Source organism: Ochotona princeps, chromosome 24 (assembly GCF_030435755.1).
Source record: "Ochotona princeps isolate mOchPri1 chromosome 24, mOchPri1.hap1, whole genome shotgun sequence".
In the NCBI taxonomy this organism is placed as follows: Eukaryota; Metazoa; Chordata; class Mammalia; order Lagomorpha; family Ochotonidae; genus Ochotona; species Ochotona princeps.
This window is the reverse complement of record NC_080855.1, coordinates 21,909,100-21,936,214: the sequence shown is the minus strand read 5'-3', so window position 1 is coordinate 21,936,214 and position 27,115 is coordinate 21,909,100. Positions and strand designations below refer to the sequence as shown.

The 27,115-nt window shown below is 45.0% G+C and overlaps 1 protein-coding gene across 7 annotated transcripts in view; it reads right to left on the bottom strand.

The window, feature by feature from the left end:
- Positions 1–26,492, bottom strand: part of TNRC6A (trinucleotide repeat containing adaptor 6A) — an 86,488-nt gene extending 59,996 nt beyond the window's left edge. For 2 of the 7 annotated variants that reach the window (XM_058680995.1, XM_058680996.1), the window contains exons 1-3: positions 25,450–26,492; positions 24,975–25,022; positions 2,709–2,796 (exon numbers count right to left, since the gene is read on the bottom strand). In XM_058680995.1, the coding sequence (XP_058536978.1) occupies positions 2,709–2,796; positions 24,975–25,022; positions 25,450–25,454 (141 nt within the window). In that variant the 5' untranslated portion in view covers positions 25,455–26,492. The remainder of the gene's footprint in view (positions 1–2,708; positions 2,797–24,974; positions 25,023–25,449) is intronic. The other 5 variants (XM_004586828.3, XM_058680997.1, XM_036492980.2 and 2 more) reach the window with 4 other exon arrangements.
- Between the last annotated feature and the right edge of the window lie 623 nt (positions 26,493–27,115).

Genomic DNA, 27,115 nt, shown 5'->3' with positions numbered 1-27,115 from the left:
AATGGACCTGAGCAGCTGGCTCACACAGATGTCGGACACCTCCTGGACACACTTGCGGGACTCCACTACACACAGATCTAAGAGTCATTCATACAGGTGCTAACAGTGCCTACTTAGGAGCCTTATTATTATTATAATAAAGCTATTTGTAACAACCCCTGGAAATATCAGCTGTCCTTACTTCACCCAAAGGTTGTCTTCAAACTTAGCTGGAAGCTAGTTTTGAAATTTTGGAGTACAGTCTAACATGACAGCCTAAGCTATCAAACTTTCATGTATTAGAGGCACAGAATTTTCCTTTTATGTTGTGTGCAGTGGGTAGATATTACATCTATGTATACATAGGAATACCCTACCAGGACTGAAGACCTGGCATTACAAAAACAAAAACTTGTAAGTTTCTAATGTCAGTTCTAGCAGGATGTGATTCAGGTGAGACAGAAGCAGGGGGAGAGGTAAGGATGAAGTGAGAAAGAGGCTAGCACTTCAGACTCAGTGAGACGCTCAATGGCATGATAATCACCATTCATGTACTAGAGGCATATTCACACTAAGAACGCATTAGGGGCCCCCTGTACTAATCTGGCATGGCAATTTACAGACTTGATTACAAAAGAACACAAAGGTGAACTTCGACAATTTGGAGCCACTGTCTATGTTACAACTTAAAAAAATATACTCTCAAGAAAATATACTTAGAGAACTCATTCTGCAACATATTGGGTAAATTTCAAATAAACAGTCTTACACATCACCTTTGTCCTCTTCGCTAGCCATTTCACACACATTTTGACTTAGCAGTTTTAACTTCTGAACTCCTTAAATGCAAGGGCCAATGAGCCCTAATACAACATTCAGAAGCTTGCCACACCACTGATTCTATAAACACTTTACCCAAGCAGATCTTCAGAAAATCTCTTGAGTTTCTTAGAAGCTCTTTTGACTAGCTTCACACTACAGTAGACTTACAGAGAACACAAAGTTTTCCTATCAAATCCTGGAGCACAGACTTGTCAGACTGCAAAAATTGTCCTCCATAAAGCAGCCTGTAACAGGCATAACGCATTAATCAATGCCAAAACTCCAGAGCAGAAACCTACCCAGATGGTAACTGTGACATACACCTCTGCATTTCCCCCCAGTCCTATCACCCAAGAACAACCAAGAGACAGACAGATGACTAGGGTCACCTGTTGGTTACCTTCACTGCATCCCATACTTTCCAAGATGTTCTGTGCTACACTCCCTGCCTTAATAGTTATTGATCAAACCCCAAACTCAGCACATCAAGAACTGACTTAATTATTTCTTCCTTCTTTATGTCTCCTCACACACCTAACTGCTCCCAAAATGTTAGTCATTCAAAATCTGTAACCTAAGAGCCAGCCTAGGTTGCTCTTTCATTGTATTCTTTAAATAATTTTTCTGGATTAGATTCATGGTCCTTTCACTGGTGTATCAATTTCTGCTATTTATTCCTTTCAATCCAACTCCACAATTTTCCATCCTTAAATATAAATGTTCTCTGTCACTCTGCGGAAACATCTTCAGCATTTTCCCCAAAGGCCAAAGCTCCCAAGAACAGCACAGCCATCATCAACCTTTCCCGTCTCTTCTCCTCAAAGCTCTACTGTTGCTTCCACCTTCCACCTTCCATCAAAACGCACACTTTACCATATACAATCTACGACTACTTACTTCTGAATTTACTCTGCTTGCATCCTTTTCTACTCTGGTGCTTACTTGCATGGATAATTTCAACTCTAAGAAAATTTCACTCTCTGCCTCATCTTAGCCCAAGTCATGCATCTGGCTGTGGTCCAACAATTTCCATAAAGACAGCTCACGTATGTTTCTGCGTCCAATAATTTTCCCTATTGAATCAGTTGGAGATGTCTTGTAGAATAATCTGTACCTTAGTTCCAAGCACAGTGCCTGGCATTACAGGAGAAAAGGACAGTCGTTTCCCCAGTCTTTCAGAGCATGTTAAGGTCTCTGACACCTTAATGCAGCAGGTGAACAGAGTTAACTGCCATCAGTCCTTACTAGGACAGCTTGTGAGACATCTTTATGACAGACAGTCTAATTTTGCCACAGTTTTTATTGCTTTGGTTATGGTTTCTTATGCTTTATAGGCTAGAATTCTTTCGCAGAAAACGATGCCTTCAATTTATGTTTACATCATCCTAATGGAAAGGGCAAATGCTTAAAATCAATCCAGGTTCTTAAATACAAGGAAACTGACACTATTCCTCATTATCTCTATTTATTTCCATTAATGCTTCATGCCTGTATTATTTTATTTCCTATCAGGCATATTATGCTTTCTCATTGACTTAGTTTTTATTTTACAAAACTTAAGGAAACTAAGGCCCAGAGAGAAGCTACCTAAAATGTACGGCACGCTACGTGCTGCAGGTGCGTGTTCTTCCCACTAGAGACACCTTATTCAGCATCCAGGGACAGCTCATTTGAAAGATACAAGACCTATATAATGTACTTACCTTCAAAAAATATTGGCAAGATTAAATAATGCATTAAATTATATGCACTAGCTAGCTACTTCATAATGCATATTCAAAAACATTACATAGTAAAATTACTCTCTAAGTTAAAACACTGAATCATATGCTTTTAAAAATCCCTTGAGTTCATTTTTTCAAATTTATGTTTAGACCGCTTATCAAAAATAGTTATACACACACTACCTTCTTTTGAGCAGCTTCCTTCTTTTTCTTGTCGTCTTTTTTCTTTTTCTTTTCTTCCATCAACTGTTCTTCTTCTTGCACTAAATCCCTGAACCACACAGTTGCAATTAACTTTCCCAAAATGCATTAAAAAATAAAAATAACGTTGCATAAAAGTTCAGTTTTACTTGTTAGTAGACACAGCAAATTGTTCTTTCATCAATCATTGAAATAACATAATTTGTAATCTACAGAATCTCAATACAGTACAATTCACTTTAATAAGCCTCAAGTAGCATAGCTTTTATCTTAATATTGTATCAAGAACAACCACTTAAAGTAGCAGGCTGACACTGGGAAATCAGCAGTTTCTAGAAGTGTAGTTGGAGCTACCTTGCTTCTGTTCCCAGGGAACAAGCAGCAGCTAATGGCAGTCCCTGGCACCTCCTACAATCCTCTCCTACCTCGGTACAGAGCTTCATAAATACCTTTAAATACAAGTTATGCATATGAAGAGGTGGCTTATTTCAACATTAAATAGTTTCATATACTTCTAAACACACCAAACCATTCTGCTGATTCTCGGGAAACAACAGTAGCTTACATTTTTTTTAAAGCTCAAATGCTCAAATCTGTCAACAGAAATTCTGGCTTAAGATTTCACAATGGTAGACTGAACAAACGTGTCTGCTTCCTTCTTCCTTTCAAGGAAAAAGGTGCTAACTATTCAGAGCCGGTGAATATACAAGAACAAAGACGACCACATCGAAGAATAATCGCAAGGGAATCCTATCTCATGTTCTGGCTCCTTCTTTCTCAGGGAGCTCTAGAGAGGCACCCCGATCAGGGCATGTGGGTGGGGTGGGGGCAGGTACCTGCACAAGGTGGAGAGCATCCACGCAACCGAAAAGCCACAGCTACTCCACCCTTCCCATTCATTTCCTATGTCTGTACACACAGACTTAGAGAGAAGCTACTTTTGAATCCAGTCTAAAACCAAAACAAGTATTCTCCAAAGACAATAACCCTTCTGAAGGAGCCGGGGAGATTCCTGCAAAACATCTGGCTGCTCCAGAACAACACTCTTCTTACTGGAATCCACTGTTACTTCCCTCCGTGACACCCTAAAATGAAACCTGCCAATCAATATCCTTCAAACACACAGTTCTGCACCACCCCTTCCTTTCAAGGCAAGACGTAGTAACGGATATGGAATAAACACAGCACACACTGTTACAAGAAACACACCCCAGCTATCTTCATTATCTTAGAATCTAGAACCTAAAATTTGATTCACAATACTGACATCCAAAATTCATGAGGTAATTGAAGAAACATTACATTCACTCACTCACTCTCTCTCTCTAACCCTGCCCTGAGGAAGGCGCCCAGAGGGCATAAAGTGACTGTCAAGTAGACACAGAAGGAGGTTTGGGAATATGAACCAGGCATTTGTGAAAGTGCAAATCATTTCTCAAGGCTTAAATGCAAAGAGTACTGAATATGAAGTAGAAGATAAAGTAAGACGGGCAAGTCCACAGAAACTGGGGAGGAATGTAGTACGTTGTATGTGTCCTGCAAGGAGATTTGACAAAAGCTAAACTGGCTTTTCTAATGGAAATGATTGAGAGGTGAGGCAAGCAAGGCAGTGAAAAATAATATGACATTCTGAGTAACAAATGATATCTTAGTCTACAGCTGTGAAAATCAAATGCTGGAAGAGTGAGACTGTGGCTGCACTTCACTGTCCTGCTCCAAGTGCAGCTGTCCTGTGCCTGGCTGGGGACTGTGCTTCACCCTCGCATTCAGACGGACAGTGCTTAAGAGCAAACAAGTCCCCTCTCACTGCCATCCGAGGGAAGCCAAGCCTCTAGGCAAGCCACAGCAGAGAGCACTACTAGTGAACAGACATAGCTGAATTGCACCATTATCAGGTTATCTGACCCCAGACATGCATGACTTCAGGCAGAGGTGGACCGCTAGCTCTAAGTATCTAACCTTTGGTAGCCTCACACTCTCTGTGCTTCCTAAGCTGAACACAGGGCAGGCATACAGATGGGCACTGATGACACCCGTGTCCCCCATCAAAGTCATGGGGGTTCGTGCCTTACTCTGGTCCTTCAGCTCCAAGTTCCTGACAATGGACACCCTGGGATGTGGTAGCGATGGTTCAAGGAGCTGAACTCACCACATACATGAACCCTACACTGACTACACTAATCCTTCGTAGGCACTGGGGGAGTGAACCAGCTGATGGGAGTGCTCACTTTCTCTTTCTGCCAACCTATTTATGTCTCTCAAATATAATTTTTTTAAAAGATCTATTTTTACTGGAAAGGAAAATCATATTTATGGAGAGAAGGAAAGAGAGGAAGATCTTCCACCCACTGGTTCACTCCCCAAATCATTGAACAGCCGGAGCTTAGCTGATCCCAAGCCAGGAGCCAAGAGCTTCTTCTGGGTCTCCCACGTGGGTGCATGGTGCTAAGGCTTTGGGTCATCCTCTGCTACTTTCCCAGGCCACAAGCAGGGAGCTAGGTAGGAAGTGGAGCAGCTGGGACATGAACTGGCGCCCGTATGGGATCCTGGCATGTGCAATGTGAAAATTCAGCCAATGAGCCATCATGCCAGGCATTTATCAAATATAATTTTGAAGGATGGAAAAATGACCTTATATGAGAATATTTCAAAAAGTATGCAAGAAATACACATTATTAAAAACTATTGGTGCTAGTACTATGGCATTAGCCTGCTCCACCAGTTTAAGTCACACCTACTGCTCCACTTTGTCCCACCTCCCTGCTTATGGACTGGGAGAGCTGTAGAAGATGGTTCAAGTCCTTACGTTACTGTGCCCACGTGGGAGACCTGGAAGAAGCTCCCAGCATCACATCAGCCCAGCTCCGGCCACTGTGGTCATTGGGAGTAAACCAGTGGGCAGAGAGCCCTTTCTCTGTCTCTCCTCTCCATAATTCTGCCTTTCAGATAAAAAGAAATCAATCTTTAAAAAAAGCGTTCCCTTGTAGATCAACTTCACAGTATTCTTTGTAAGGATGGGATGAGGAGTGTTTACTTAACACTGTAATACACATTCAAATGTCTCGTGGTGAATTCAGCCCACCAATTCTCAGTGGTACCCAAGACTAACTTGATCTCACTTGTGAAGATATTACAAGCACTCATGCATAAACATCTGCCTTCTTCAGCATTTCTCTTTCAGGTTCTCCTGTGAATGACAGACATGTCCTTTCCTAATCTACTTCACGGGATGTTTCCTGTCTAGATTTCTATCTCTGTTATCAAGCGTTACTTGAAAGGTTGTTTGATGAGGGTAGTAAGGACCTTCCTGGTCAAAAACATCCTTTGTGTTTAAAAGATGAACCACATTTTGGGCCCAGTGGCGTGGCCTAGCGGCTAAAGTCCTCGCCTTGAATGCTCCAGGATCCCATATGGAAGCCAGTTCTAATCCTGGCGCTCCACTTCCCATCCAACTCCCTGCTTGTGGCCTGGAAAAGTAGTTGAGGACGGCCCAATGCATTGGGACCCTGTACCCACTTGGGAGACCTGGAAGAAGTCCCTGGCTCCTGGCTCCGGATTGGCACAGCACCAGCCGCTGCGGTCACTTGGAGAGTGAATCATCAGACGGAAGATCTTCTTCTCTGTCTCTCCTCCTCTCTGTATCTCTGACTTTGTAATAAAAAATAAAATAATTCTTTAAAAAAAAATGAACCACATTTTCTCTCAAGGAAATATTTTAATGTGAACATTTATTGCAAGCATATGGAAAAACTCTGCAACACCATCATCACAGCCAAACAGCTATGCTTTCACCACATCTTCTCCCTCAGAACACCGACTGGCAAAAAACATAAAAGTGCCACCTGTGACCAAACGTTTTCACTTGTAGGATTAAATCCTAGTAAAGACTCATTTAAGACAGCCAACTAGACCATGCCACCTTCCCCAACAAGTTTGCTAGCTACAGAGAGACAGGTGCATGTGTGCTATAGCAGTTAGGATGCTCGGAGGGCAAGGGGGTGGGTGCTGGAGAGCAGTGGGTTTAGCTGCTGCAGAGGATGGTCCTGGCTGTGAAACAACTGATAAAAGTTACTTCTCTCCCTCCCTGTTTATTTTTTGGAATAAATAAATCTTTTCATAAAAATGCTGTTGGTGGGAGCACCATGGCTCAACCAGCTAATTTTCCACCTACAAGTGAAAAGAGGCCATATAACACTAGTTTGTGCCCCAGCTGCTCCATTTCCCATCCAGCTGCCTGCTTGTGGCCTGGGAAACCAGTAGAGGACGGACCAAAGCCTTGGGACCCTGCACATGCACAGGAGACCCAGACGAAGCTCCTGGCTCTGGATCAGCTCAACTTCTGCCACTGCAGCCATTGTGGAGTGAATCAGCAGATCGAAGATCTTTCTGTCTCTCCTCCTCTCTATAAATCTACCTTCCCAACAAAAATAAATCTTAAGTTTAAAAAAAAATGCTGTTTGCAATGCATATGTCCAATGTTGCCCCACATAACACTCCCACAAACATACACAACTCCAGTGTTTCTTAGTTTGTGAATTTGGGTTTGTGATGTAAGGAAGACTTAAACACAACTAGTGAATAAGGGCAAGATCCCCTATTTGAAAAATTTAAAGTTCTTCTAGAAACAGAACAAGAAAGTTTAAAAGCTAACAGAAACGAGTAAAAGTTCTGTCCTTAGAAACAAGCATCAATTGTGGGGCAGGTGCTGTGGCGCAGTCATCGGTGCCTGGGAGCCACTGCAGCCTCAGCTTCCCACAGTTTCCTGTAATGCACGCGGGAGGTAGTCCACAACGGGCCAGGGGTTTGGGAGACCCAAGCAGAGAGCTTTCAACCCGACAGCCACTGTGTACACACACACACACACACTCATATACACATAACTGCCAGATTTTCTAAGGGAAAATTACAAGCCAAATTTAAAGATACACTAATTTTTTTCACCAATTTTCTGCAAAAGCTTTTTCAAGTATGTAATATTCAGGATTAGTAAGAATTAGTTCGAAGAAAAAATTCTTATTTTTGGTGAGAATAAAACTACCAGGACTTTTGGAAACTATGATGGTTACAGCTCAATAATTTAAGTTGACAGAGTCTACCCAACCACACACATTCTTCAAAACATATCATACAACAATAAATATTAGTACACAAGGACACAGAATGTGGAAATTCACTGCAAGGTTTGTAAGAGCTGAAAAGTATGAAAAAAAAATGTCCACTCACAACTCCAGGCTCCATTAAACTCTCGGGAAAAGAAAATATATATATATAAAATGAGATCCACAAAATAAAAAATGAGATCCCAAAGTGGGCAATGGGTTCTCGCAAGTGCCTTATTCCACCCTTTCGTGTGTTTGACGTTTTCCATAATCAAAGTTCTATAAGATCACAAGCTTCCACATCAATGGCCAAGGTCAACAAGGCAGGCCAACAGGTTTTGGAGGTTTCACTGTAGACAGGTGTGAGGGCAGGGAGGCAAAGCACATGACCAGGGCCTGAAACAGCAGCGGAGCACACACCGGGGCCAGTGTCCTTCACTCATGCCCTGCCTGACGCTTGGCGGTCAGTTTTGCCCACATGGCCAGCATGAGCCTCACAGAAACCAGTCTCTTGCAAAGGCACTCTTGCACACTATGACAAGTATGGAGCAGCACAAAGCAAAGCCCTCCATGAGCAATCTGAAAACACCTATTCATCATGAACTTCCAAATGCCTCGGCCTTATTATCTTATCAAAACTAATTTCAGCCTTCAGCCATGAACTGCACAGAGGTGAATGCTGCAAAAGCCAACAAACAGGGAGAGGAGTTAAACCCATGATTGGGTCACCCCACAGAGCGTCACACAGACTTCCAACACCATTCCCCGACTGTGCCTGAATGACCTGTACAACACTGTGGTTCCACTGAGCTCCTGCTCTGGTGTTCACGACTTACAAGAAACCATACCCACACCCAACCCTGGGCACGGAATTTCTAATGAGCTCCCCTGGCAGACACTGCACATGTCCTTACAACTGGATCCTGGAAACATTTCAGCCAGTCCTCTGGAACACTATGAGGAGCAAACTGGGAAACCTGCACCGGGCTCTCCCAGAACTCTCCCCAGGAGCTTTACCCCTCTGCGGATCTTGCTTTCCATCCTTTTCATAGTCCTGCCCTGAGTATGACTACATGCCATGCCCTGCAAGTCTTCTCAGTCAAATTACAAACACTGAACAGGAGGGCAGTATTTCTACAGACACAGAAGTTGGGCTTTTCAGGCAGAGGAGCACAGAAAAGTCAGAAAAACTTTTAAGAATGATAATTTTGGGGCACAGCACAGTAGCCTACTGGTTAAAGTCCTTGCCTTGCATGTGCCAGGATCCCATATAGGCTCCAGCTGAATTCCTGAGTTTTCCACTTCCCATCCAGCTCCCTGTTTGTGGCCTGGGAAAGCAGCGGACGAAGACCCAAAGCTCCTGGGCCCTGGCTTGAGACTGGCTCAGCACCAGCCATTTCGACCTTTTGGGAAGTGAACTAGGAGATGGAAGATCTTCCTCTCTGTGTCTCCTTCCCTTTGTAAATCTGACTTTCCAATAAAAACAACAAATCTTTAAAAGATGAAAGATTTCTTAATTTGAAAAGCAGAGAGAAGCCTTTCTGTCTGCCACTCATGTGGGAAATCTTGTTAGCACAGAGTTCTTGGCTCCTGGCTTCAGCTTGGCCCAATCTTAGTTGCTATGGCCATTTCAGGAGCGAAACTGCAAATACCAGACCTTTCTCTCTCTACCACTCTACTATGCAAATAAATACATCTTACAAAAAACCAAAAATAAAACAAAACTAAAACTAACCAAACAGAAAACACGAGGAGATTATATGCCCTTATGTAATCAAGAATAGAGAACACCTGACCCATAGAACTTCTAAGACCCACAAAATCCTTGGTCTGGATCTGCCAGAATAACTGCAGGTGGGATTTCAAGTTCAGCATGTATACAGCAGACTAATTTTTAACATGGTAATTTTGTAAGGCCCATGAGTATGTTACAAATATCCAAGTGGTCCTAGACAGAAAAATGATTACTCACCCCCGTGAAAAACCCAGAATATTCAAGCTCCTTCCATCCTCCCTCCAACACACACAGACACACATACACACAAACTAATGGAGATGTGTATTTTTTAGAAAGTATTAGAAAAAAAGGCAAGAGACAGAGTGACAGCAATGCTGTATATTTCTAGAAAGCTTAATTTTTCAAGGCACCAACGGTAAAAGAGCTGACTTATTTTCCTCTTACCAATGAAGGAAATGGTATTAGCAGCAGTGAGGATACAGAGAATATACTGCCTCTTCAAAAACGAGGCTGAGCTTGCAAGAGGCAATTTACATGAGATTAATAATGCTTGGGACACAGAGGTAAGGCGTCCTCTTAACGGCTTCCCATGTAAGAGAGCACTCTCGGCTGCACCTTCCTTTCCAGCTCCCTGATAATGTACCTGGGAAGGCAGCAGACACCCACCAGGTACTTAGGCCCCTTCCACCCACTTAGGAGACGTAAAAGTGATTCCTGGCTCTAGCAGTCAGCTCCTGGTTTTAGACTAACCCAGCCCCTGCCCTTTTAGTCATCTGAGTAGTGAACAGTAGACGGAAGATTTGCCTCGGTTTCTTCCCGCTTTCCAAATAAAATCTTATAAAAAGTGTATAAATATCGCCTGGCACTACAACATAGTGGTTAAAGTCCTTGCCTTGCATGAGCTGGGATCCCATATGGTCACAGGTTCTAATCCTGGCGGCCCCACTTTCCATCCAGCTCCCTGCCTGCGGCCTGGGAAAGCAGTGGAGGACAGTCCAAAGCTTTGGGGCCCTGGACCTGTGTGAGAGACCTGGAAGAAGCTCCTGGCTCCTGCCTTCAGATTGGCTCAGCTCAGACCGTAGCAGCCACCTGGGAAGTGAAAAGATCTTTCAAAACATAAAAGATTTAATATTATTGAAAAGTCAGATTTATAAAGAGAAGGAGAGAAAGATCTTCCATCTGGAAGAGAAGTGGAACAGCTGGAATATTAACTGGTGCCCTTATGGGATCCCAGTGCATGCAAGGTAAGGATTTTAACCAGTAGGTTACTGCACTGGGACCAAATAGATCTTTGTCTCTCCTGTCTCTGTAACTCTGCTTTTCCACTAAATACAAATAAATAATAAACCTTTTAAAAAACTATCTACAACATTAGTATTAATTACAAAGGAAAAAATGTTAACTGTACAGTGGCGCAACCTAACAGCTACCACCTTAACCGAGTAGTTCAAGCTACTATTATCAGTAATGGGATAAGTGGACAGCATGCATCGCCTGATACGATGTATTAAGAAAAACATAGTATCAGAGCTATACCACTCCTGCCAAAAGCACATAATCATGTGGAACCAGGAGTCTCTAATCACGAGAAACCATTAAAAAGGCTGAGAAGGTTCCAGAACACAGGCAACTAAGTCAACATGAAAATTAAAGTAACCTGTGATCTTGGATTAAACCCAGACCTGGATGAATTTTTATTTTGCATTAATGGGCATTATTTTAGACAACCGGAGAAATATGATTAAGGTCTCTAGATCTGTTTAACATTAAGACTATGCCAGCAAAGGCATCTGATCTACCAATTAAGAGGTGGGTTAAGATGTTGGCACTGCTCATGGGAGCAGCACTGAGGACTTCGGCTCCTGACGCAGACAGTGCATCCACTGTGAAGCTGCAGGAACGCGTCTCCTCATCCACACGGCAGTCGTGCACCGAGTTCCTGGCTCCTGGCTCCACCGGCCTGGCCCAGTCCCAGCTGTTATGGGCTCTCGGGGAATGCAAGTGTTTTCCCTGTGCTCTCTCCCCCAACCCCACTCCCTTTTTCTCTCCTCATTTAATTAAACAATACTATGCTAATATGATTTTCCCAATATCCAGTTTCCCAATTTTGGTAACATAGTTACTAAGAAAGCATCTTTAACTTTAGAAAATACTCCAATTTGTTAGGGTAAAAGGTGATCACACTGCAAGCTCCTCTCAAATGGTAAAAAGAGTGTATATAAAGTTACTAATATAACAAAACATTGACACTTGAGAAACAGTGGTGGATCAGCTCCAGTACCATTTCTCTATCTGAAATAAAATGATCAAGCCAGGGAAAATCAGTGAGATTAAAAACTAGAAAACAATACTCCACCAACCATGACAGAGGCTCTTGATAGCTTACAAGCTGCATTTCGACCTACAACCCTGAGACACAGAACTGACATTATTCTCTTTGACAGTCAAAGAACCCGAGGCTCACAAGATCTAAGAGATCTGTCCGATGGTAAAAGGCTGCGGAAAGGCTGACCCAAAACCCAGCTGACTGATCTACCCAGCTAAACCCTACTCCTTTTTTGAGGCTTCACTTAGTTACTAGTTCCTTCATGATACTTCCCAACCCATACAAACCTCACCCTTGACCTCTAATTAAACAGTACCCATGTTCTAATTATTTTAGATGCTAATCTCACTCGTCCAAATAGAACTAATTACTGGTCTAAGGGGGAAAAAAATACAGAAACAGTTGTTCTACTTGTATTGTACTTCCTGGCACTGGACACTCAAATTAGATGCCAATTCCTCTTCCTTGCTTTTACTAACACTATACCCGCACTGCCACCACCAAAAATGCAATCTTTCCACTTTTACTCCCACCCATACTCTACTGCTTTTAACGATGTGTTTAATTCTAACCTACTCAAATAAACATTTCCTAGGCAACATAGCACACAGTGAAGAGCTGAGTCCAAAGTCAAATGGAAGTGGATTTAAATCTTAACCCCACTACTTGTGTAACTTAAGCAACTCGTTTAATTTCTCTAAGCCTCTATCTCCTAATTTGAGGTCTCAAAATGTAACCTCCTCGAAGATTGCTTTGAAGATTAAACAAGGTAATACAGACTTGCTTAACAGACGCATTTATTAGCTACAAGAGACTTGGTATAAAATGCTAGGCTACAGACAACACACCAAGACTGCAAACAGGACAGGAAGAGCACACAGCAGAAAAAAGAACTGAATATTAAAACATTAAAAAGGGGTCAACATCTGTGATACCAGCACCCCAAATCAGCACAGTTCAGTTCCTAGATGTTGCACTTCCTATCTAGCTCCCTGCTACCCCACCCGGGAAGGTACAGAAACTGGGTCCCCTACGAGACCCAGATGGAGCTGCAGGCTCACGGCTTCAGGCCGAACCAGTTCTAGCTGATGGAGTCACAGGGCGAGTGAACTAATGGATACAGGATGTCGCAGTCTTTCTCTGTAACTCTGCCTTTCAAATCATAAATCTTCAAGAGAGAGTAGATACAAGGGTGAGCCTGCAGGACAACAGTTGAGATAAGGCCTCAGATGCTCACACATATTCCAAGTGCCTGGATCTGTGTCCTGCCTCTGCCAATGCATCCCGCAGGGGACAGCAGGTGATGGCACCACTAGCTGGAACCCTGCCACCCACACAGGAGACCCAGACTGAATTCCGATTGCTCCCGTCCTGGCTCTTGTGGGTATTTGGGGAGTGAATCAGCAAATGGTAGATCTCAAAAGATCTCACCCTGTCTCTTTTTTGTCTCTCAAATCGGAAAAAAAAAAAAAAAAAAAAAGAAAAAGAAAAACTGCAGCAGAATAAGGCAGATGCCAAACCAAGCCCTAAAAGTCCACATTCCAGAAATCAAAGCAAACTGGGTACCAGGTACCCAAAGCAAACAAAGATATCAGTAACCCTTACGATTAAATACAAAATTCCTCACAAAAGACTAACATGAAATCTGGCAACATACAAAAAGGAATGCAAGACTGGCTAATGTGAAAATAAAAAAAATAAATAAAATTAACACCCGCCCCCCCGAAAAAAAACAAAACCATGCCATGGGATCAGCACAGAGCATCCACCAGCAGCTGGCATCCCATGTGGGCTCCACTTCCCATCCAGCTCCCTACATGTGGAGGATGGCTCAAGTCCTTGGGTCCCCGCGCCCATGTTGGAGACTCACAGGAAACTCCAAGCTTCTGGCTTCAGATCAGATTAGTTCAGCTCTGGTCATGCAGTCAATTCAGGGAGTGAGCCAATGGATGGGAGATCTCTCTGTAAATCTGCTTTTCAAGTTAAAAAAAAAAAATTAAGATTTATTTTATTTTTATGGCAAAGTCAGATATACAAAGAGGAGGAGAAGCAGACAGGAAGATCTTCCGTCCGATGATTCACTCCCCAAGTGACCACACTGGCTGGTGCTGCATCGATCTGAAGCCAGGAGCCTCCTCTGGGTCTCCCACATGGGTGCAGGGTCCCAAGGTTCTGGGCCATCCTCCACTGCTTTCCCAGGCCACAATCAGGAAAGCTGAATGGGAAGCAGGGCTGCCGGGATTAGAACCGGCACCCAAATGGGATACTAGTGTATTCAAGGCAAGTCCGTTCAGCTGCTAGGCCACCATGCGGGGCCCACAAATAAAAATTTTTAAATCTTAAAAGAAAATGCTAAGAGAAAGGACACAGAAAAGATACTCATTCACAAGACAAACACACTCAAACTACAAAAAGAAACCAATCCTTCCCTAACCCAGTAAAGAGCAGCTCCAAAGGCCCACTGCACACACTACTCCTGGTTGAAATGTAGTTCCTTTAAGGTCAGGAGGTCAAGGACCTTCCATCAGTTCCTACTTAACACTGAGTATGAAAAATAAACAAAACAACAACCAGAAAATATTTTGTAGGAATTCCCAGTCAGAAAAATGTGGTGGAGGTAAGGGGGCAAGACCGGCAAGGAGGACGAAAAGCAATCCCTTCTCATTGACGACATGACTTTATATACAGGAGGTCCTAATAAATCCACATAAAGAAATGAATAAACAAGTTCAGTCCAGCTACACGATACAGGAGCAGCATATACATGTATCATAACATGGATGAACCTTGACGGTACTACCCTAAGCGAAACAAATCGGTCACAAAAGAATAATTAGGTATCTAGAGGAAGCCAAGAAACAGAAGATAAGGGTGGATGCCAGGGGCTGAGGGAGATGGGACTTCCCTCCCAGGCTTCAAATCTGCTACAAAGCCACAGCAACCAAGACAGTGTGCGGCTGACACAACATGGCGCTGTCCAGGGAGAATGCCTCCCATCCAGTGAGCTGATCAAGAGGACCAAAAGCAAAAGTGGTGCTGCAGCCACCAGACAGAACGAGGGAAAAAACAAGCTGGAACTCTCATTTCTTATATAAAAAAAAAAAACCCAAAATATATAACCTTTTACACTCAGTGCAAATATAAATTAACCTGGCTATTATGGAAAACAGTACGGAAAGTCCTAAAAAAAAAAAAAACCAAAAACATTAAAACCAGAACTGCATACAATTCACTAGTAGGTGTTTATACATCGAATCAACGAATCAGAAAGAACATCATGGCAGAGTGCGGAGCATGCACTTCCACGTTTACTGCAGTGAGAAATGAAACAAATCAAGGTGTGATAAACAGACAACAGTAAAGGCACGCTCAGCTACACACATGTTAACACAGTGAAAATAAAGAATCCATGGGTGGAAATCAAAGCCATTATGTTAAGTGAAATAAGGAACAACAAACATTGTATAAGTTCATTCATGAGCAATCAAAAGAAAAAAGAGTTTAAGGAAGTTGAGAATCAAACATGATTATCACAGCCTGGAAAAAGTAGATAAGGAGCAGGAACGGCTCACCAGTAGGTTTGAATTTACAATTAGGAGAAGTGAAGTTAGGATGTTTCATGCACAGCAAGGTAACTAAAGAAAATGATGACGTACTCTATATTTCAAAATGTAAGAAATGATTTTGAATATTTCCCCACAAATAATAAATATTTGGGGCCCGGCACAGCATTCTAGTGGGTAAAGTCCTTGCCTTACACGCACCAGGATCCCGTATGGCCACCGGTTCGAATCCTAGCTAGTGTCCCAGTGGCCCTGCTTCCCATCCAGCTCCCTGCTTGTGGCCTGGGAAAACAGCTGAAGATGGCCCAAAACCTTGGGACCCTGCACCCACGTGGGAGACCCGAAAGAGGCTCCTGGCTCTCAGCTTTGGATCAGCTCAGCTCCGGCCTTGGCAGCCTCTTGGGGAATGAATCAGCAGACAGAAGATCTTCCTCTCTGTCTCTCCTCCTGTCTGTGTAGGACTTTCCAATAAAAAATACATAAATCATTTTTTAAAAAAAGAAAAATCCAAGAATGATAAAATACTTGTAAATCTTGTATTTTATAAAAGACTTGTATCCAAGCTATACAAAGAATTCTTAGAGTTTAATAGGAAAAAATACATAACCCAACTGAAAAATAAGCAAAGGGTTTGAACAGGCTTTTTTCCCACATCAGATACGTAAGTGGCCGAAAACACCACCACCATGGGTTGGTAGAGAAAAACAAAGCAAAACCATGAGACTAGGGTGGCTATAGTCCAAAGGGCCAACCCCAAGCAGTGCCAAGGTGGACGTGGAGAAACTGGGACCCTCCTCCCACTGCTGAAGCAAACAAAATGGGGCTGCTCTGGAAACCGCCTAGTACTTTCTCAAACGAAGTTCCCATATGACCCAGCAAGTTCACCTCAAGGTATGTATATAACAGTACTGAAACCATGCCTGCATATGAGTGTTTATAACAGCATAATTCACAACAGCTCAAGTGAAAGCAACCCACAAGTCCCATCAACTGAGGATTAAGGAAAATGTGGCACAGCCCCACAACGGAATACTTTCCACCGCAAGAGATGACGTGAGATACACACTACAACATGGCTGAACCTTGAACAAACGAGGAGGTAACCCTGAAAGACATCTGTTGTAGGACCCCACTGACATGAATGCATCTGCCCAGAACAGGCAAATTCAGGGTCAGAAAGTAGATCAGTGCTTGACAGGACCTGGAAGGCGGGACAAATGGAGGGACTATTAACTAGGTATCGAGTTTAGGGTGAGGGGTGATCAAGTTCTGGAATTAGTGGGGATGACTGTACAGCCATGATTATATCAAAAATCACTAAATCATACTACTTCATAAGGGTTGGTTTTATGGTACCAGTACTTTATACCAATAAAGCTGTTATTAAAAAAAAAAAACACCAGCATGCCATCTGGGCACTGATTTGAGTCCTGGTTGCTCCAACTTCTGACTCGGCTCCCTGCTAGTGAACCTGGGAAAGCAACTCCAACTTCTGACTCCCTTCTGGCTCCCTGCTAGTGAACCTGGGAAAGCAGCAGCAGATGGCCCAGGTGTTTGGGACCCTGTTTTCGGGACAGCCTAGCGGGCAGTTAGGGTCTCTGGTCCCTGGAGAAGTTACCTTCCTAAATACAAAGCCTTGCTTGTCCCCACTTCTACCCCTTTTCAGGAGCACTTTCTCCCCAGCTTCTTTTCCCCCAGTCCCCTTGAGGGAGAACAAAGCGAGATAATCAACATATGAATTCCCATCTGTTTGAGTTGCTACAACAAAACTCAAACTGATCCCATCTCTACTAATCTCATCTCAGGGTTACTTTCCAAAAGACAGTATCTGAGTTATCAGCTTCTCATCAGGCTGGGGGCAGGAAGCCACCAGTCCCACCCTTCTGGACAGGTGCTACACTGTTGCCCATTGTGTTTTTTTCTTCTTGCCCTTCAAGTGACTCCCTCCCCTGAGAGGGTGCATAAAAGACACCATTCCCACCATCTCCTCAGGTCTCTTCCTCCCATGATGCCCCTCCTGTCACTACTGCAAGACCCTTCCTTTTCACTCTCTGACAAATCTTGCCTTGCGCACTAAAGTTGTCCGCAGGAAAATTCTTTCATGTGAGACAAGAAACGCGGTTGCTGCCGTCTTTTGGGTTGAATTCCCCCAACACCTGTATGCACGTGGAAGACCAGGAAGAAGTGCCTGGCTTCAAAACAGCCCAACTCCCACCATTTGCAGCCATATAGGGAATGAACCAGCAAATGGAAGATGTCTCTCTGTCTCTCTCAAAGTAATTCTACCATTCAAATAAATGTAAAAAAAAAAAAAAAGAGAGAGAGAAACGAAAGAATACACTCTAAAAAGGAGCTTTTCAAGAAGTGCAAGGGCTATTGTGAGAGATCGGCTTAAGCTCAAACATGATACAGTATTTTAGCTCCATGTCACGGAAGGGCAGGCAAAGATTTCTAAGAGACAGTGAGGCCAGGCCCAGCGCTGAGGCTGCAGTTCAGAGAACGTGCACCCTGCGCCCCTGAACCACCACAAGCTCCGATTTTCACTATCTGCCTCACACTGCCTAGGGATTCTCAAGTAAAATAATACACCTGACACCCTTCACACAGTGCAGTAAGAGTAATACTTAGGAAACCTTTAAATCAGTGTATACTTAGATATCTATCACATGCCATATTTCCTTCTGATGAACATACACTTGTTTTATGGGGGGCGGTTTATAAAGAATAGGAAAAAAAAAAGGACCCATGTCAACAAAACACAGATGTCATAACTACAAAAACATTCAATACCATTGCAGCAAATTGCCCAATTGATGCTGACTGAAAACACTAGTAAGAAAGCAAAACAAATAGTCTACTCTTGCTTGTTATTCTACAAAACCCAATCAATCACTGTTTGCAGAAAAAAATCTTGTAAGTTCAAAGTATAAAATTCCTCAACCAGGTTTCAATCTGTTTTGAACATTCCATTCGAAAAAGGAAGTAAGCTGAGTCATCCTCACATAATATGCTACTCCTGAAAATCCAAAATGCTTCTCCCTAGTTACAAGAGCAGAAATCGCTAAGATTTCTCCTTTAGAGCCAACCCAAACACATAGAATATGCAAATCATTTTTAAAATATGGCATCTTAAATAAGAAATCTAAACCCTATTTTCCTTTTTTTTAAATATTGAGAAACCATGCTTTAGTTGAATTTTCTCTTCTGAATTTCAAAAGCCTCCCCTTTATTGGTATTCTTTAGCTCTTCCAACAGCCTCCCAATATTGTAATGTTTCTCAGTCTTTAAAAAGTAACGACCTTTGAAATCTGATAAATACTAAGAATAGTACGTGTGTTCTTTTTCTTTTAAGCACACACATTTTTTCAGGCTACATCCTACGACATTACAGTACCTCTGCAGACCCCAGGATGAGAACCCTGACTCGATTTCCAGGGAGCATTCTTTGAAGTATTTATTGCAAGCCCAGCCTCACTGTTGTTCCATTTTCTTCCTACCGTGGTCATCAGCTCATCACAATCAAAGCTAAAGACAAGCTACTTTCATGTCCAACAACAAGGGAACTGCCTTCAGATTCGGGCATCACCTAGGAGAACACTGCAAACCATTTAAACGTGAAGACGTGTTATTACAACCTCAAATATTTAAAGCAGAACCTCCACTTCAACTAATTGTGTGGCATGTCCCAACATGAAAGAAACACCGAGTCACTACTGTAAAGATAACAATGTTAGCTCAACGTTTGGCTACTTTATATAAAAATCCTGAGGAAGCCTGATGAGACGCCCTGAAAGCACACATCATCCCTTATGGGATACTCCTGCCAAAAAGGTTCAACCTGAATCGAACCATACAGAAACAAAACAAAGCCAAACTCAAGTCTGCAAGAATAGTACGACTAGACTACTGCAAAAATGAAACTAACATGAAAGGAACACGAAAAAGATGGGGAATGAAACTTCAGACACAAAACTAAACAAAAAGCTAGATTAAGAAATTGAGGGGAAAAAAAAAACACATACATACACATCTAAAGAAAACATTTCTAAGAACTTTGGGAAAATGTGAATTTGGGCTTAAAAAACATAAAGCTTCCTAGGTGTGCTCACTGGTTGTGATGCAGAACCCCTGGTTTTGGCAACATGCAGATTACCACACTTTCCCAGCTGCCCCACTTCCTATCTAGCTCCCTGCTAGTGCACCAGGGGAGGACGGATGGCTCATGACCTCGGCCCCTTGCATCCATGTGGGAGACAGGGCGGCTCCTGTGCCTAGGACTGGCCTAACTGGCCATTTGGACCATCTGGGGATGGAAGATCTGTCTTTCCCCCTCTGCCATTTCGCACTTCAAGCAAAGATGAACTTTTTAAAAAACTTTTTTTTAGATTTATTTGTTTATTGAAAAATCAGATACACAGAGAGAAGGAGAGACAGAAAGATCCTCCGTCCAGTGATTAGTCACCCCCTAAGTGACCACTACAGCCAAAACAAGCTGATCCGAAGCCAGGAGCCAGGAACCTCCTCCAGGTCTCCCATACGGGTGGCAGGGTCCCAAGGCTTCAACTGCTTTCCTAGGCCACAAGCAGGGAGCTGGATGGGAGGGAGGGCTGACAAGACATGAACCGGTGCCCACATGGGATCCTGGCGTATGCAAGGTGGGGACTTTAGCCAGTAGGCTACTGTGCTGGGCCCCACAAGGATTAATTTTTAAAAGCATTAAAAAACAACAAATTTTATGCCAGAAGAGTACCTTTTCTTCAATTCTCATAAATCAGCCTACATAAAAGAGGCATGATTTTAGCATTTCTGTTCACAGGCAACACTTCTGAGGTAGTCAAAGAAAAGAAGTCTAATGAGTCTTTCTAATTCATGCTTTCAGACATATGTAAGAGCCAAAACTCAAGGTTATAGAATATTTCTTATGTCTATATTCCAATTTTGATGGCTGTTATACATTTTCAAATTAAGCTTGCACTTTGTCAACTAACTGATTTGCCAAACGAAGTTTGGGTGATACCTGTGTGAATGCTCTAGTCTTCAAGGTGTATCCCAGAAAAAACAAAAAGGACTAACCAAATCAGGAGGCGAGCTGCCTTCCTCCAAGATCTAGGTCAAAGTCCCCGGTAGGGAGGTAGATCCTGTTCCCCCAGCTCTTCTGCTCAGTCCTGGCCAAGGTGTCTCCCTGACCAGTGATCAGCATGTCCCACACTGCTGAACTACAGCATCTTCAACAATGCTGGGTCACATTGAGGGGAAAAAGAAATCGGGATAGCATGCAGCATGTCAACCTCCACTCCAGACACCAGATCCCACATTATAGTAAACTCATCACTTAGAGAGTGGGCCAGATTGCAATCAACTGCTCCTTTTCATAAAGGAGAAACCTAAATTGTCTTTATCTATTGTGTAATTAAAACATTGCACAGCGGGAAGAACACAGAGCAGACTCTCAAAGGCCTGTCAGAATCCCAGCTCTGCCACTTGTTAGAGAATACAACCTTGAATTCATTGCTGGACCCATCTCCATCACATTTCTCATTTGAAAAACGTTTTAAATAGATCTGAGGAACCAGAGTTGTGAACTGGGGAATGTAGCTTCCTTTTCCCCTGCCCGTTTCTGCTCTGACCTCTTCAACTGAGATGTGGGTCAACGGCCCGTGCGCCTTAGAGGGACCCCTGCCCCTCCTCCCAGCATGCACTTCCTCAGTATGGCTCTCACCTCTCCTTCATTCAGTCCTTCACTTCTTGCCTAGACCACTGAGCTATCTCCCATGAATATGCCGCCACACTAATCCCTGCTATGTCATTACTCTACCCAAGGACAAGTCATGGTTCCTCACACCTGAAGATTTATGCCCAAACTGTTCAACCTTCAACCAGTTTGCTACAAATGCATTGTAGCCCTATACAGTGCTAAACCAAAAATCCCTGGTACTTTCTGTATTCTGTGCCCTTACTTCTGCTCTTATTCCTAATAAATGCCCCTTTCTCTTTCAAAACTCATCCCACTCTTGGGCCAGGGAATGATGGCTCAATGGCTAAATCCTCACCTTGCAAGAACGGGGATCCTACATGGGTGCAGGTTCATCTCCCGACTGCTCTACTTCTCTTCCATCTCTCTGCTTGTGGCCTGGGAAGGCAGTGGGGGATGCCCCAAGGTCTTGGGGCTCTGCGCACACATAGGAGACCTGGAGGAGGCTCCTGCTTCACAGTGCCTCCGCTCCAGCTGTGCAGCTGCTTGGGGAGTGAACCAGCAGATGAAGGATCCTTTTCTCTTTTTTTCTCTGCCTTTTAAAAAGACGTGATAAATAAGTATCTTTGAAAAAAAAAATCCCATTCCTTCAAGTTCTGCTCCCTTGGTGATCACTCTTTCCTAGACATGAGCTCTGCCTCTTGCAACTGCCCCATCTTGACGTAACTGGACACTTTGGGGGACCAACAATGAATTACAAAAGCCTATTTATCTGGGAGAGCAAACCCAGATGCATCCTTCTGCTCATTTTACTTAACTGGCACACTATCTTGAGAAGGACTGGTTGCTCAGCACAGGAAAACAGCCAATCCTCTCTGACAGTCAGAAACTGGACTTCCAACCTGCGAGTCCACACTGTGGGGTCGGGGACGCCTATGGTATTAAAAGCTGTTTGGAGCAATCCAACATGGAAAGGCTTGAGGTTTCCACAGGAAAAATCCAAATGAAGAAGATCCAGAACAGCAGTTTCGAACCAGGAGTGATTTTTCCCATCTCTCAACCCTCATCCCCAGGGGACTTCCAGCAGTGTCTAAAAGCACTTGTGACTGTCACAACCACGCAGGGAGTGCTAGCGGCACTTGCTGAAGATCCTACCCTGCCAAGGACAGCCCTGGCAGTCGTTACCTGACAGTGCTAAGCTGAAACACTGGTCCAGCCACACTCCACACCTCTGTGGGTCTTACCTCCCACAGGCAGCAGTGTTTTCAAGATGAGGAGCCACATCTCCAGTAAGCAATTGTGTGGGGGCCTGGTGTGATAGCCTAGTGGCTAAAGCCCTCACAGTGCACGCCACGGGATCCCACACGGGTGCTGGTTCTAATCCTAGTGGTCCAGCTTCATGTCCCATCCAGCTCCCTGCTTGTGGCCTGGAAAGCAGTCAAGGACAGCCCAAAGCCTAGGGACCCTGCACCTGCGTGGGAGACCTAGAAGAGGCTCCAGACTTCTGGCTTCGAATCAGCTCAGCTCCAGCAGCTGCGGCCACTTGGGGAGTGATTCAGTGGATGGAAGATCTTCCTCTCTGTCTCTCTTCCTGTGTATCTGACTTTCCAATAAAAATAAAATAAATCTCTACCAAATAAAAGATTGTATGGATACAGTTGAAAGTCTCACAGGTTTCACTGACCAGTAAAATGGCCTTCAGCAAATAAACTGAAACCTTGAAGCCTCCTACAGATCCTTTCTGCGTGAAGCAGAGATAACAGTACATACCTCAAGGCATTTCCCAAGGACCAGTTGAAACCAGGTAAAGTCCTTGAGTAAGTGTGCTACAACCACAAGCAGCATTCAACAGATTGCGCCCCTCCCAATGTCCCCACCCTCTCCCCAGGACCTTTTCCCCTGACACCCTGCCCCCTCACTATCAGGTCCCGCATCTGAAATACAGAAGCACTCTGCAAGGCTTACTAAAGGAATACAATGTCTGGGCTCTCAGCACTAAAGGCTAAAAAACCTGGCCCACCTAATCCCATCTTCCCCTCCTCAGAACAATTCCCTTCTCCTTGGATTCTCAGCCCCCACGCCTTCACAATCTCCACAAACATCCATGCTTGCTTTTTGTGCTTTTGGACCAAAAGCTGAAGACCCGCAAGCACAGAAACGGGATGGTCTCCCTTTGACTCCTGAACATTGTCTCCATGGTGCGAGTTCTTTACGTGCTGACCACAGTCTTCCTGTCGGACCGAGCCCGTCCTCCATGGGCATGGCCTGCACCTGACTTCTTTTCCATAACCCAAGAGGCCTAACAAACCTCACACCTGGTTGCTCCAAGTCTCTCATTTTATAGATTAGACACAGAGACCAAGTGACTGGCCAAGTGTCAAGGTCGTCCTTGCAAAGTGGCCAAGCCGGAATTCTCCCTCATGATCCAAGGGTGGTCACGGCACATGAAAAGTGCTGCTAGGGTCCTCTAGAAAAATCTCAAAGACAGTCCTAGAAAACCTTCAGGAAAAAAAATCAGCTGGTAAAAAAAAGAGTCCCACAGCCCAGGCTCTTGCATGTTGCCAAAATTAGACTCAGAAATAACGCAATCTATTTTCTCTTAACATTTACTTTTCAGTTTCTTGACAACAAAATCTATGCAAATATCTAGCTGTTTCTCAGGTGGTGATGCCACAATCTCTTTGAGTAAGAGTGATCTGCAGGCAGACTCCTCAAGGATTGCCTGCAAAGGCTGGCATCTACCAAGCTCCCCTCCCCCCTCTAAAGCCAGCAGTTTGGACACTGGGTGTCAACTCCCACAGAAACCTACAACTTTAAAACTCATGAAGTACGAACTACATGAAGACTGCCAATAGGAGAGTGTAGCTTTCATGCTGTCCAAGTGAAAACAAAGTTGTTGACAGATATCATTCACCTCCAAAGTGTGTCCCAAATAGAATGCAAAAAGAAACAGAGGGCATAAGAAAGCAAAAGGCCGGAAAACAGAAAATGAATACGAGGGGGGAAAAGTGAAATACAGTGGCATTCCCTGATGCCGAAGCATTTCCAGCTCAAGAAAGCCAAAGACATCTCCGTTTTCAAGGCACCCTAAAACAACAAACACCCCAAGGCCTTGCACAGGCCACACTCAGGCCCACCAAGGAGAGAACCGCTTACTGGGAACAGATTTTTAATTATTTTTAACGTGTTGATTAAAAATAAAAAAAGCAAACCTCCAACATAGTCTCAAACGCGAGGCCAGAGGAAAACCAAAATGCAGTTTACCCTCAGTAAAGTTCAAGGGCAAAAGTGTTTCCAATGCAACAGAATCTGCCTGAATACAATGAGTGGGAGGGGGGGAACTGCGAACACATAGTATCTTTTTATAAAGGCAACAATTTGAGTTACAAAGTAATAACGGGGAAGCCAAAACAGTTTGACAGCCCGCCCTAAGGGCGGCCTCAATCATGAGTCACACAATGCCTGCAACCATTTACAATAGTAATTAATGCACAAGTCCCCTAATTAAATTCTAAAAGGGTGAGAATGCTTTAACTAAGTTTACAAGAATTGCTGTTTGCTTTTTTGGGGGGGGGGGCGGAGAAGAGCGCGAGAGAAAGGCACACGCGTCATTACGCATCTCCCTGCAATCCCTCCAGCCCGTATTCCGCGAGGCCGCTGCTCCCTGAAGGTCCAGTTCGCAGCGTGCCAAAAGAAAAAAAAAAAGAAAGAAGAGAAAAAAAAAAGACACAGGGGGGTTGAGGGTGAAGGGGATGGGGGAACCCGAGAGCCGGGAGTGCAAACACTCATGAAAACGGGGCGGGAAGGCAGACGGAAATCGCCCATCTTACCTGCTAAGATTTCTTTCTACGTCTTTGGTAGCTTTAGCTTCCAATTCTCTGAAACAGAAAAACACACACACACACACACACACACACACACACATACACGCACACACAATAACAACAACAACAACAAAAACAACACGGAGATGCGCGTGAACCCGGAGCTGCTGCTGTTGCTGCTGCGGCAAAAGCCCAGCGCCGGGGCCCGATGGGGGAGGGGATGCGCGGGGTGCGGGGGGCCCCGGGGGCGCACCGAGCTGAGGGGTGCGGGTGGAGCTGGGGTGCAGCCTCCCCCCCACCACACACGAGCCGGCCGGCTTCCCGCGCCGAGGCCCGCGATGGCGGGGGAGCCCCTTGGCGGCAGCGCCCCGGGCTCCTCCCGCTCCGAGAGCGAGCGAGCGAGCGACCACCTCCCCCCTCCGCTCGCTCACACACACACACACACACACACACACACACACACAGCCCGCGCGCCGCTCACCTCATGTGTGTAAAGTGCACGAGCAAGGGGGGCGCGGGGAAGGAGGCTCGCGAGCCTCAAGCCCTCCGCAGCGCCGCGGGGAGAGGCCCGAGCCGCTGCACCAGCGCCATTTTCTTACACCGACCCGCTGCCGCTGCCGCCGCCGCCGCCGCCGCCGCTGCCGCCGCCACCACCGCCGCCGCCGCCGCCGCCGCCGCCGCCGCCGCAGGCCCCACACCGGAAGTGAATGCCCCGCTCCGCAACCCCTTCCGGGAGCGCCGCGGACTCCCGTCCCAAGATGGAGGCCCTTAGCAACTGGACCCCAGCCGACGGAGGCAGGTCCTTGGCAACCGTCCCGATGATGGACGCGCGACCCCCGTCCCCCCCGGAGGGACCTCCCTGGAGGTCACAGCCTCCGAGGGGCTCGGAAGAACGGCTCCCGGGGCTGGCGAGGAGGAGCGGGAGGACGCCCTGCGAGCCCCGAGCTCAGCCGTTCTCGCCGCGGCTGGCTCTAGCCTGACTGGGGTTCCTCCCCTCCTCCTCCTCCCTTCTCCACCTTCTTTGCTGCGACACAAGTTTCCTTCCCTGCCGCCCGGCCCCTCCCCCACTGGCACACGCCAAAAAATTAAAAAAAAAAAAATTGCCTAAACCGCAAATTCTTTCCCTAGCCGCAGCGTGAGGAGCCCGCGCGCCTTTTGAATTGGACCGCTCCTAATTACTTTGACCTTGGGCCAGGTTTTCGGCTACTTCTTGCTTCCTCCTTAGGTGAAAGAATGCATACCTGAGGCGGGTTGTGTGAGGTTGCCGAGCGGATCCTTTTTTTTTTTTTTTTAAGCCGCCGTATCTTGCCCGCCCTTTGACTCAGCAATTCCGCCGGCCCCAAGGTCTGCTCCGGGCCTCGATGATGGTGAAAAAACCGCCAGCGGCCAACATGTCCAGCGAGACAGAGGTGGCTTTTACAAACAGCTACTGGCCTTGCCTTTGGAGACTGTAAACATGATGTGGAGAAGGAGGAATACCGGCGTTGCTGGTGGGGGCGGTAGGGTGTGAGACGGCGGGCGCAACGGTAGCTGACCCGGGAAGACCGACAGGGAGAGAGGACTAAAGCAAGGGATGCTTGCAATAACAGTCTTAACAGTACCACCTTACAGGTGGATACAATGTAGATACAGTGTAGATACAGGGAGATCACCTCAATGCACACGGGTGTGCCTTCTCCCCTCTCCATGCTCCCCCGCCCCCTCCTTTGGAGCCGGAAACAATTCCTTCTCTGTGCTTAAAAATCTGTTCCCTTTTACCTGCTCAGAAACCTCACCGCGGGGTGGGGGGCAGCGCGGGTCCCACTTCCCTTTTTCCAACCTACGCCCTTTAGCTGGCCTGGACCTTGCAGTCTCTGTATGTTTCTTCTCTCTCTCTCTCTCTCTCTCTCTCTCTCTCTCTCTCTCTCTCTCTCTCTCTCAGAAAGATATGAAGTAAATAAGCTGATGAATGGATGATTGCACAGAAAAACATAAAACATGACCCGGAATGTTAAGTGATGATACAATGAGCTTTTTTGTATTTACTTTGCTTTTTTTTTTTTTCTTCGTCTAATGCTAGGAGCTTGTGAAAAACGCTTTTGGGGGTGAGGGGTGGAGGAGGATAAATGCTAGGAGGCATCAAATCAGAGAAAACCTAGTGACTTTCC